We start from the raw sequence: 12,246 nt of genomic DNA, 5'->3' as shown, positions 1-12,246 counted from the left end.
TATACTGTACGTACCAACCCATCTACTGGTGTTACTGGTGTTACTGGTGCTACTGGTAGCTCTCCAAAATGTGACCCTCCTCCTGCGACTTGTTGCTACTGGTGCTTCCACGTTAGTGTGCAGATGTAATCAGATGGAAACCTCTTTCCATTGTGTACGGACGGCTTCATCTACAGGAAAAAGGATTTCAAAACCGGAGATTTTCCTCAGCTCTGGTGTGGTCTCAAGCGGTTGAACGTGCTATCCGACCTCCTCTCTTTTTTAGCCGGGGAAAAAAATGTTTCTGTTCACTGCTCTGTGCCAAAAATGCTTTGAAATCTACTGCCAGAACCCACTAATTTTGAATATTAAGGAGCTAGAATTATTTCAGCTTTTCTAGTAGAAAGGAGAAGTGAAAAGGGTTGAAAAAAAATCTCAAAAGGCTTTTTAGTAGAGGGAGGTTATTTTCAGCCGACTCTTCCCATCCTGGTGAATGCCTCTTGTCCCCAAACTTTAAAATTTAGTTAAAGAAGCTGAAGAACACACACAAAAAAGGTGTTTTCACTTAAGTAAGATTTTCCTCCATCTTCCAAGCACCTACTGCAAAGCTAAACAAAGATAACAGGAATAATAAGGAAGATAAATGCTTTACAGGAATCCCACCGTGAGAGCTCAGGGGAAATTCCCTCTTCCTGAAAGCAAAACCCATTTCCTGGGTCTGTTTGCTTTAAATTACCTGTTTAAATAGCAATATTACATTGGCATGTGTTTTCCTTGAGACACGAGACCCAGCCTTTGCAAACCTCTAAGAAAGTGTTTTTCCCCATACTCTGAAAAGCAGGTCAGTTGCGTTTGATGCCATTGGGAATAAATAACCTTTTTGAGAAATTAAACAATTAAGATGTCATTGGAAACAGGATTGATGAGGAGATGCCGTGGCATTTACATCATCACATTCTCTGATTAAAAAGTAGAATCTTTTGAGGATAGGATATCGGGAAGTATTTTGGGTTCAAGCACCAACTTGCTAGGTAAATACTTTCATTTTTTCACCTCCAACATTTGGGTTGTTACTTTTATTTGGTACCTCACATTTGCAGGTTAACAACTGGGATTAAACAGATAGGACAGCTCAGCCTTTGGTCCCATTTGAGCCTAAACCACTCAGTTGTGCCACCAGCACACAGGTATTTGTTGCCTTAATTTATGAACAAATAGGAAATACAGGAAGAGCTGAGTCATGCACTGAAATGTTATTTCTGAAGAATAAAATTTATTTTTTTCCCGAAAAAACCCTGCATACACACGTTCAGATCTGTCCAGCCTTCAAAACATGTCTTAGTTTCTGAACAAACTTTGTTCTTTTAAGCATGCAGGACCCCGCTGCAGCTTGATAAAGAAATTAAGAGGGTTTTTTTAATTCTACAACTGTGCAAACATCATTTGAAAGCTATTTACATTTTGCACCTCTCACTTCTAGTAACAGTAGCGTCAGCTGTTAGATACATGCACTGTATAGCCACGAGTTATGATTTGGCATTGACATTTGATGTAGGCGTAGAGTGAAAACCAAACAAACCTTCCATTGCTCAAGAAACTCCCCAAAGGCAATTATAATAAATCTCATTTTTGCTTTATGAAGCAGATCTCTTTAAGCACTCGGACTTCCCTGTAGCTACTAAAATATTACTTCCACTCTGACTTTTGGATCATCTTCCTCTGGTGCAGACATGGACTTGGTGAATGGGAGCAGAAAGAAAAGACGTCTTGGTTTTTATCAAAGGAGGCAGAAGTGCACTGAAAGTTCTGTGTGTTCTGTAAGCTGCCTATAGTATGTTTTTTTCACTATCTTACACCATCTAAACTCAGATGCAGCAACTTCAATGCAAAAAGTTGGATTCAAGTTCATACTCTTATTAATTCCTCTTCCAGTTTCCTCTCCCATTCATTAAAAACCAGAAGCCAGTAACCAGCCAGCTGTGAGTACTCAAATCATGCTGTGTTATACTCATCTCCTTATTTTCTCTAACCTGGGTCAAAGAAGACATGGCATATTTTGCCGCTGCACTCTCTTATCAAAACTTCTTTGTATATAATAAGTGTGGAACCTCTCCTCACAGCCATCAGGAGTGGTTTTGCTGTTTCATACATGCCAGTGCGGTTAAATCAGGGTGCTAAAAGTGAGAACCGGTTGGCTATTAGGCAAACGTGGCATCCCAGGTGATGTGTTTCATTATCGCACAGCAAAAGCTGGCCTGTGTTTCACTGAACGGGGACTGTGCGGCCAGTAGTCACTGTATTATTCTGGTTTTCAGCTCTGGTAGTTAAGCAAGCCATGGTCTGTAGGAGAAAATGGTGTTTTCATAACCGCAAAACTGCTGCAGAATAAATACACAAAACTGAAGAAGACACCGCATGTCACAAGTTGCGAGAGCTGCTGATTGCGGCTCGAGTGAGTTCAGTTCATGATGGAAACGGTGCTTTCGGGCTGGGCCTCGAAGATCTGCGAGAAGAACTCCAAAGCCAGGCGGACGTGGATGGGGACGAAGACGTAAGCTGTGTACACCACCATAGCGACAACAGTGACGGTGATGGTGTGGAACATGGACTGCTCCCAGGGCTCCAGCACGTAGCTGCAGGTGATCAGCAGGTACTGGTAGTACAGCCAATAAATATAGTCCTTCACGCGCTTAATATCCATCTTCAGCTTGCAGTGGTTTTGAGAAGACGACCTGTAATGATAGAGAAGCCTGGATTACAGCTGCAGTGGAGAGGAAGAACCTGGAACTGAAAAATGATGTGGTGACCATCATCTCAAGTTTGACACCACATGTAATTGTTACATAGAGGAAAGTTCAAACAGAAATAACACATCGGTGCCATTGCCAGGCTCTGGAAAACAACCTTGAGCTCCACCAACTGCTGCTTGCAGTTATTGAAACTCTATCACTTGAGCGCTCTCAGTTCCTACGTTCTCATTATGAGTGTGTTTTGCTATTCATTCTGCAGCAGGAATTAAAACTGCATTAGCCACCAAAGGCACAGGGTTCATGTGGAAGTCAGGGAGATATGCATTTAAATGGGAAGGCTTTGGGCTGGCTTCCATAAACGTGGATGGCAGACTCGTATGCTCTGGAATAAAGATGAGGTTAAAATAGCTGCTCTGTAAAAACTCCTCTGCTTACTTCTGATAATAATTTTTATTATTCTGCGATTTTTGGGAAGAAAAGACGAGCTATGAAAGGGAGGGAAAAAGTAATCTCAAATAGCCTAAGAAGTTTTTTCAGCTCATTCCAAAGAAATAAGATACATTGCAGATTAAAAGAGTATTTAATGGAAGTTACAAGTCTAGGAAGTATTTTCGTCTCACCTAATACCTTTATGCTTTCATTGTTCCCGTCTCCACACAGAAAGGAGGGAGGCTAAACAGGTATTAACTAGGAGATGGGTTTTGCCTTCTACTGCTTTTTGTTAAAATTGCTTTTCAGTATTTTAAATAATCTTTAAATCCGGGCCAAAACCATCTACTTAGAGAAAATACAGAGACAGAATGATATGCAACTGTACAAGGTTTCATAGGGGGACTCCTGTATTTTGGGGGTTCAGTTTAAGGACGCAGATGCCGACCAGGTCAGCTCACAGTAAAAGGGAATACTGGAGATTTTAGTCCTGCTGGAAAACCCTCCGATATATCATTTTGTTCTACACTTCTGTTGCCTAAAATGCCAGAAACAGAGATGTTGGACAAGTCACGTCTGTCCAGTCTCGCGTTCGCAGTGAGTTTTGGGCAACAGAAATTTTCTGTCCTTCAAGGCAACAAATACTCAAGTATCACTGGAAAATTTGCAACCTGCGATTAAAGTAATGATGGGCCACTGGTATAGGCCAAATATATAACAATATTTATTTAGTGGTTTACTGCCTCTGGAGGCTGTATTGTATATTCTGATGATATGTGAGTATTTACTGAAGGCAAGACAAATTACCCATGAAAAGGATCTCTGGTTTGTTTTGTAACAGCTTTACTTTGGTTACTGGTGTGTTAAATTTTTATCCAGCGGATGCACTGTTAAATGCGCACACCTTGATGGATCATATTTCTCCATCTTTCTTCCTTTAGGTCACTGGTACTGCCAGTTGCTAAGGTTCAACATTCCCGGATTACACTGCAAACGGAGCATCCACCAGACTAGGTGTCACCCAGAGACACTGTCAGGTAGATTTTTACCCCTTTTTCTTCGGGAAGGCAACAACTGCAGGCTTGCCCTGAGCCTGGCAGAGCATCTGGTTGAATTTGCATTCCAAGTGCCCGTCCAACACTGTTGGGAAGGGACCTGACTATCTTTGTTCCCCCTCTTCATCCATGTGCTGGCTCCTCTCCCAGTGTTTCCGCTCTCACCCCTCGGCTTTCTCTCCAGACCTTCTCACATCTGTTCCCCAGTTGCTCCTCAACTCTCAACACTCCCATGAATGCCTCTTTGCAGGCAACAAGCGCAGTGAAATTGTAAACACTGGGAGGGAGGCTTGTTTGCATTAGCAGAATTTTATGTGGAAAAACCTCTGTACTTGCCCCATCACCCACCCAGCCTTTACTTTCCCCCAGCCCCTCTTCTTCTGTCTTTTTTCCCCTCTATCTCCAAAAGCAATCCGTTTCCTTCACTTCCATCTTCCCCATATCTCCTAGACTACATCTCTTGGACCACATCTCCTAGACCAAGAGGCCACCTACAATGCTTTTGGGGGGCAGATCACTCCCAGTTTAAATCCAGCAGTGACTGTCTTTGCTGTGAACAGCTTTACCTGCAAGCACACAGGCTGGGGAGAAAGGCCACCACTGGTTTCTCGTCCTGCTGTGAATGGGAGGTGATTCCTTTAGAACAAATTATTTTAAGGCAGAACTCAAGAGGGGCCTTAAAGTCTTGTAAATATTGCAAAGCCTGCAGTAAGAATGGCACAGCTGGCAAACTGTGACTCACTGGGAGCCAAAAGCATCTCTATTTCTACCTTCTGCAAAAAGAGCAGCATTTTTCAATGAAGAGGTTAAGCCCCGTCCTATACAATTGAAAGGAAAATGATAAGGGCCCTCTCATACTACCTAGGATTATAGTATTTACACGTGGGTTATACTCATGCTAGTTAAACTCAGACCTTTCTTGGGTAAATGTCTGTTAAGCCTGACTGCCACACAGGGAGACAGCAAGGCTGGAGCGCTTGCTGTGAGTGTGTGATACAGTCATTTCGAGGGGAGAGATCCCAGGCTCGTGGAGCTTTGTGGCCACAGCAACACATACACTTGTGTATCTCAATATAGAGCTGGTGCAAGGAACAGCGAAAGACAGGAAAAAAAAATTCCCCAGGCTGATTTTACTGATATTAGACCAGTCTACCAAGCCGCAGACTCACCACTATCACTTACTGGACGTTGCTGTCTTGGAGGGATACGTGAATAAAGTATGAAGTAATTAAAATAAGGAGCAGACCTTTTGATTTATATCAAAGACCTTGTTACACTTTTCTCCAGCCTGGGGATTGTGTTTCCATTCAGCTGGGTCATCAAGTCCCAGCCTGTGCTGATTCAGTTCTTCCTTCACTAACCCCAACGCCACCTGTAATGGGACTCCCTGGACTACCAGCAAGAAAGCAGCCCGTCTTCATGCAGATGAGTGATCAAGATTGAGATAAATAAAAGAAAAGCAGTCAAATTACAGTCTTTGCCCTCACCACTAGCACGCTTCCACTGCATTTAATCTACCCAGAGACTTTTCTCCGTTAGCAAGACTGTCTTGGAAATGCAGCAAATGCGCGGGGTGTCTGGTGATAGCGCAATTTCAGATGCATAATTTATAAAAGGAAAATATGGGAGGGAAGGGAAAAAAGCCATCTTAAAGTAGCTGCTCAGTCAATGAGATACAAGAATCCATTGATTTACTGTGACACAGACACCTTTTCTGAAGATCCTTCCTTTGCATTAATTCAGGGCCAGTTTCAAGCATAAGGAATAGCCCAAAGCTCCACATCCCCAGAGATCTCAGGCAGCATCACCACTCAGGCCAATTACCTTTAGCAATAATCAAAGGGAATGGCACATCACTACACAAAACAGAAACTCTTGAGGCTAAACATTCTGTATTTTAAACAGAGCTCGTCCTAGAGAGGCTTCCACTTATATTTTTAAGCATTATTGGATTTTATTACATTAATGCACAATCAGCTGGCACTCAGAGTTGAAAGGCTCCTGCATTATTAACTCATCAGTTCCCAATATTCCAGAACAGGAGATAATTTGCTGTTATGTAATTTTAACTTAGTGCTCACTTATCTACAAATTTGAATTAATTAAGTATTCATTTGCACTGTGGAAATGCCTTCCTGTTTAGAGGCCATGGGAATGTTAAAACCTGCTATGAATAGAATGAATAGAATTCAGTTTCTAAAGCCATTAAGCAATATTTAAATTATTTTCAGCAATTTCACCTCCAGGCAAAAAAAGCAAGAAGAGAAACCTGTAAAGCGGCTTTTATTATTTTAGGTGGCAACCTGATCTTCTTGCTGGTTGATACATGTCTCTGATTAGGGCAGCTGAAAAGATAAATCATCATAATAATAATTTTAAAAAATCCCAGGTTTCATTTAAGAGCATGCCTAATCTCAAAAATTTATTTATTAATGACCTTAAATCCCAGTGTTTGGAGTTGTAACCTGAAGATGCTGGTGTTAGGTGCTTTATTACATCATTTCTGCTTTGAGCAGGGTTTTGGGGACTCTGTTCCCATGAGCAGTCTGCAACCCAGCAAAATGCACCTGCTGGGAAATTCCGGGGGAAAGAAACATTCTTGCAGGGGAACTGGGATAGACTGGTTTCCAAAGAATGCTTGAAAACACCTTACACCCTCAGCAGAAGAGTTTGGTTAACTAACACATAAAGAGAAAAAGGGTTTCCAACATACATTCAGGTCTAGATAAGTTTATCTAGACCAGGGAAAAACAAACCCTGGAGCTGGAGATAGTCCTGTAATGATCTCTGATGCTTTGAATGTCAAGTAGGTCCATATGTTATAAACGAGGTAGGAAGAAGAACAAGCAAACAATTCATCCATCCCCAAAATGCAAATATTTAATTGGCTAAAAATTGGCCATTGGTCAGTTTTGCAGAATCCCAAGGGATTGCACACATGCTGGAGCTTGAGTAAAATTCTGCCATGGGCACACAAGGCTCATATTTGGTCTCAGTGCAGGACACCTATAACATGCAAGCTCCAGATGGCAGATGTGACAAGACAAAGTGCAATAATTATTTTAAAGTTGTCCGATATGTAAATAATGTCAGCTATTAGAAGAGGAACGGGTAGTCATCCCCCTTAGGTATTGAAATATATGCCTTTTCTGCAGGTTATTTATCTGTAATTGCTCTTATTTGTAATTTTATTGTGGTAGATGGGTTTGTTCTGTTGTTACTCAGAATACTGTGACTTAGCAAGTGATAGGACAAGAGGAAATGGCCTCGAGTTGCACCAGGGGAGGTTTAGATTGGATATTAGGAAAAAATTCTTCATGGAAAGGGTTGTTGGGCATTGGAACAGGCTGCCCAGGGCAGTGGTGGAGTCACCATCCCAGGAGGGGTTTAAAAGGCATTTAGATGAGGTTCTTAGGGACAAGGTTTAGTGCTGGAGTTGGGTTATGATTGGACTTGATGATCCTGAGGGTCTCTTCCAACTGAAATGATTCTATTATCCAAGGCACCAATCTTATCCTCTTCATGTAACAACTCTGGGATGAACCCACTGATTTTACATAGACTGACATTTCTGAAAATACAAACAGAACAACAGCATTCACATTCCCAGTCCATCACACATTTGCTTTAATATGTTTTATTCAGTAAGCACCAAGCTTAATGGATAAGGAATAAAAGACAGGTCCTGTGGAGTGGTAGTCAGGAAGAAATCAGGAGGAAATTCAGATGAGGCAGCAGTTAAAATTGTGCAGAGAATCCAAACACCAGCATTTCCCAGGGATGGCTCAGTCTGTTCCTCTATCTCACCTCTGCTGCTCAGATTCCCCACATCCAGCATGGCCCATGGCCATATAGTACCAGCTTGGCCTAGAAATCTGCTGATTACCGACTGACAAGCAGAAAACCCCCTGATTACTTACATATGGATGTTTCAATGTGCCCTAAAGCTTGTTTTCACAGGGAGGTAATGCCAGACAAAGAATGTGAACAAGAACAGCAGGAATAATCCCTACACAGCTCCCACTGTGGACAGTTGTGCACCATTAAAAATGTCTTTACATTTTAATAAGTATCTTCCCCCGATTCTGGAGTAAAAAAGCCCAGCAGCATGAGGCCATCTCTGGTTTATCTTCCTGAATCAGCACCTCGTGGTGTGCTCGGCCATACATTACTGCAGCTACAGGAATGGGAAACTCTTCTTCTGTGTGTGTTCTTATCCATGCAGCACCACAATGAAGTTCAGAGCTGGTAAAATTTTATTGCTGTCCGTGACTCAGACATTTTGCATGGGGGTGAACATGCTTCGACTGTGCCTATGTTGTTTTTTTTTTTTAGGGGAAAAAAAAAAAATCTTCCAGGACTAGAAAAATACTGCAGGAGTGGAAGCATTAAGGCAGAAAAGGCAATGACATTTTCAGCCACGTTTCTGCTTTCCCTTGCTCAGAAGAAGGAGCTCCAGCATCTTCTGTCAACACTAACCCTCCTTCCTGCTGACCTCAGTGGTAGGAGGGAGCTGCTATTTTGTTTCTCTTAAATGGAAAAAAGTTACATAACGCATACAAGACCTAGAGGTCTAACAAACACCTTTCTCTGTTGGCAAAAATACTTCCTTTTACCTTTGGTAGCTTCAAACGAGTCAGCAAAGCACTGGTCAAGTGGCAGTGCCACACTTGCACAAAACCCGACCCAGACTTCCTCGTCTCCAGCTTTGAACACAAACCGAGTCCTCATGTGCATTCTCCTTCAACAGCTCTTCAATAACACTGTAGTCCCAAACGTCACTTCGGCACTATAATTTAGCTGCATGGACACATCTCTAATTGGAGCAAATGGATTCTTTGTCAGACTATTTCTCCACCTGGACTGCAGTACACCCAGGTGATTACTGAAATATTATTTGCTCCTTCAGTCAAGTTAAATACACGGATGGAGTGTATGATGGCCTACAACAATGCAGGAAGCAATTTTAAGTACGATATATAAGCTGTTGACTCTCAAGAAAGGAGAGGATGATCGCTGCACCTGCAGGGATCTCATTTGGAGAGAGGCTCCCAACCATTCAACTAAGAGCATAGCAGTTGAAAGCAGTTAATGTTGAGATGGATTTCATGCCTTAACTACTCCCTGAAAACTTTAGGCTGCTCCTAGCAAAAAAAAAAAAACCCAAACAAAACAATTTTTTTTCCTTCAAATCATCTCCTCCTAACTTTGAAGCCTGGCTGATTTATTGGCGCACTCCCCTTTCTCTGCACTCAGGCACAGAGGAAGGAGAAGATGCAGCTTCTCTACAAGAAAAACATTCTCGAAGCAGCTCTGTCCCATTTTCTTCCAAGGCCAAATTAATTTTTCAAAGAATTTTCTGTTCTTCCTCCCTCTGAAGTTTCCCCAGTCATTTCCTTACATAACCAGCTGCTTCTTACAGTTTATGTACAAGCCTTTTGCTTTCCAGCTCTCTCTGGGCTGAGCATGTTCTGGGTTCCAAGTCCTCCCCCTGTGACAGGAGCAAAACTGACCTTCAGTGACAAGCTCTGCCAGGGAAGACTGATAAATTGGCAAGCTGAAATCTCAGGGCAGGCTTTCCCTGTATTTTCAGTGTACACATCATTTATTAACGTGGTTTTGAACAGAGCTGATTCCCAGACAAGACCTCCAACTTGTGACTAGAGACCAGCATCAGGTTTAAATTGCAAATACTTAAAAATTGAGAGTTCTCGAAGAACTGTTCCAGGAAGTATCTTAGAGGGGGTTTGGCTTTGTTTTTGGTGACAAGCCTCAGTTCCTGCAAGACTTTTCAGATTTGGGACATTGGCTACACCCTTCAAAGGCACTTAAAAGACTTTAAAGTTCAGGGGGTTGTGTAAACACATCGCTCTATAAACCAAATAGCTGAGATGTTTGGGCTCTACAAAAAGATTTACTTTCAAATGTAGTTCTTACTTTGTTCAGACTTCTTTGGTTTGCTCTGAGTCATTTCTGAAGCAGCTGAAAATAATAGCTGGTCTTGGGTTATATGTAATATGAGAAGGTGAATGCTGTCGTAGTTACAACAGGTATTAGTGGAAAACAGGTACCAAGCTCTTGTGCAAGTGCATCTCCTTTGAAATCTAATGAAAGGAAGCAACGTTGCACCATGCCAGTTATTGGTCTAAAAGGGAAACAGAAAAACCCAGTGAGATACTTGCAACAGATACCTAAAAATGGAGATTCGTGTTTTTCACAGAAAGTGATTTAACCCCGTATATGTAAAAAGGAACAACTTCCTTCGCAGGCCACTTCATCCCTATGAGCAAACGGTTTTGAACACAGAAAACCTGATATAGCGGAATACCCTTCAAATGGGGGGGAGAGCAAAGCCATCCTTAATTTTTGGAAGGAAGGACACAAGAAATACTCCTGTCAGGTAGCAGGCCAAGACAAGGCTCTTCAAAGTTGCAACACAACATGCAATTTCCCCTGAAAAGCAATAGGGTCTGTGTTACGCTGTGTTTAACCGGAGCAGACAGCACGGGTGAAGAGAAAGGAGAAGGTTTCCAGGTGATCTGTTGACATCTTATTTCAAGTGCTTTGCATGTGCCCACATACATGCAGACAAGGCTGCGGGAGCAGAGGAAGGAGCACCCAAGCGGGACAAGGCCGGTTCCCCTCCACGGGGACACAGTCCAGCATCGTGTCACAGCCCAGCATCGTGGGCTCCAGTTCAGGGAATACTCAGCTCTGTGCCAGGAACTTGGCCAGGCTTGAGGTATGCACATACCACACAAATTAAAAGCTCGGTAAAAGCAGGATCAGCAGAAAGTATTGCAGAGCAATGGATGCTTTTCCTTATCAGTGAGCTGGGGCACCCGAGTCTTGGTGCTGTTCACTGCATCATGTGTCCCGGACACTTTCTGGGCACAGAGGAGATGGACCAAGTGTTCCTGTGGCCCTGAGCTGCTCTCCGGGCACCTTTCACCACATCTCCCATCGCTGCTGATGAACAACACACGTGCTCTGTGCAGAGCATCCCTGCATTGCTCTGCCAAAACCGCAACATCTAGAAATCACTCCGAGGACTCACAGAACTGCTCTCAAGACATAGTTATTTGTGCTATACTCATATTCACAAGCAAAAGAGAAACAAGCATCCCAATTCCTAAAGCATTAAAAAATACACAATCCCAAAAGTACCATGCATGCTGATTTAGTGAAGTAGTAGCATTTATTACAGGGATTTTCCTCTATACTGTCCTGACTTTGCTTTTCCAATGAGGACATACTCTTGCACCTGCTTCACACTGACAGGTTACTGGAAGCAACAAGCAGCTCTAAACGTAAAATGCAGAAATCTACAGACAGGGTGTATTGCCACCACAATGGTACAAGTAGCATCTTCGCCCTCCTTCCTCCACCGCTCCCCACCTATTTCAGCCTTTTTCCTTCTGACTTTTGGACTTGTTTTCAGTGAATCCCTGCTAAGGCAAAACCACCTTCCCGACAGCTGTATCAGCAGCTCCACTTGGAAACCTCTCACTGCAGGTCTGCAGCAACAAACCCGGAGAAACCTCACTGGAGGCTGTAGGTCCTTCTGCAATGGCACCAGCCACCTTGAGGAAGGTAAATTCTGGAGCTTTGCTGCTGCCACCCCTGCTCCAAGGCCTTTGCTCCAGCGCTTCTTCCCCAGCCACCGCCGGCCGCGCAGAGTACGCGGCTCCACTCGCCCAAGGGCACCGGCCCCTTCATTTGGGGACACCCTGGGACGTCGCTCCCGCCGCGATGCCCTTGGCCGAGCGGAGCTGACCGCCGGTACCAGCACCGAGCCCTGCGGGGTCCCCGCAACCCCGCTCCGCACGGCGGCTCCGCGCCCGCCTCACCTCCGCCCCGCTCCGCGGGATGCCGCGCACCGCTCCGCCGCTCCCCGACGGGGCTCTCCCCGCGCCCCCGCGCTTAAATACCTACCGCCCCGCTCCGCGCCCCGCCGGCCGCGGCCGCGCCGGGGGCCGGTCCCCGCCGCTCCCCTGCGCGCCGCTCCGCGCCGCTCCGCCCCGCTCCGCCCC

The 12,246-nt window shown here is 44.0% G+C and overlaps 1 protein-coding gene across 2 annotated transcripts; it reads right to left on the bottom strand.

The window, feature by feature from the left end:
- Positions 1-1,329: 1,329 nt before the first annotated feature.
- On the bottom strand, positions 1,330-12,195 carry SPTSSB (serine palmitoyltransferase small subunit B). 2 transcript variants are annotated; one of them, XM_065640337.1, is made up of 2 exons: positions 12,149-12,195; positions 1,330-2,711 (listed from the first exon to the last, which is right to left on the bottom strand). In XM_065640337.1, the coding sequence occupies exon 2, from the start codon at positions 2,678-2,680 to the stop codon at positions 2,438-2,440; it is 243 nt and encodes an 80-aa protein (XP_065496409.1). In that variant the 5' UTR covers positions 2,681-2,711; positions 12,149-12,195; the 3' UTR covers positions 1,330-2,437. The 2 variants fall into 2 exon arrangements, with proteins under 2 accessions (XP_065496409.1, XP_065496408.1); XM_065640336.1 differs by lacking the exon at positions 12,149-12,195 and adding an exon at positions 12,064-12,105.
- Positions 12,196-12,246: the final 51 nt, after the last annotated feature.

The sequence above is a fragment of the Caloenas nicobarica genome, chromosome 8 (genome assembly GCF_036013445.1).
Source record: "Caloenas nicobarica isolate bCalNic1 chromosome 8, bCalNic1.hap1, whole genome shotgun sequence".
Lineage (NCBI taxonomy): Eukaryota > Metazoa > Chordata > Aves > Columbiformes > Columbidae > Caloenas > Caloenas nicobarica.
The sequence above is the reverse complement of the archived record's forward strand: the minus strand, read 5'-3'. Positions and strand labels throughout refer to the sequence as shown.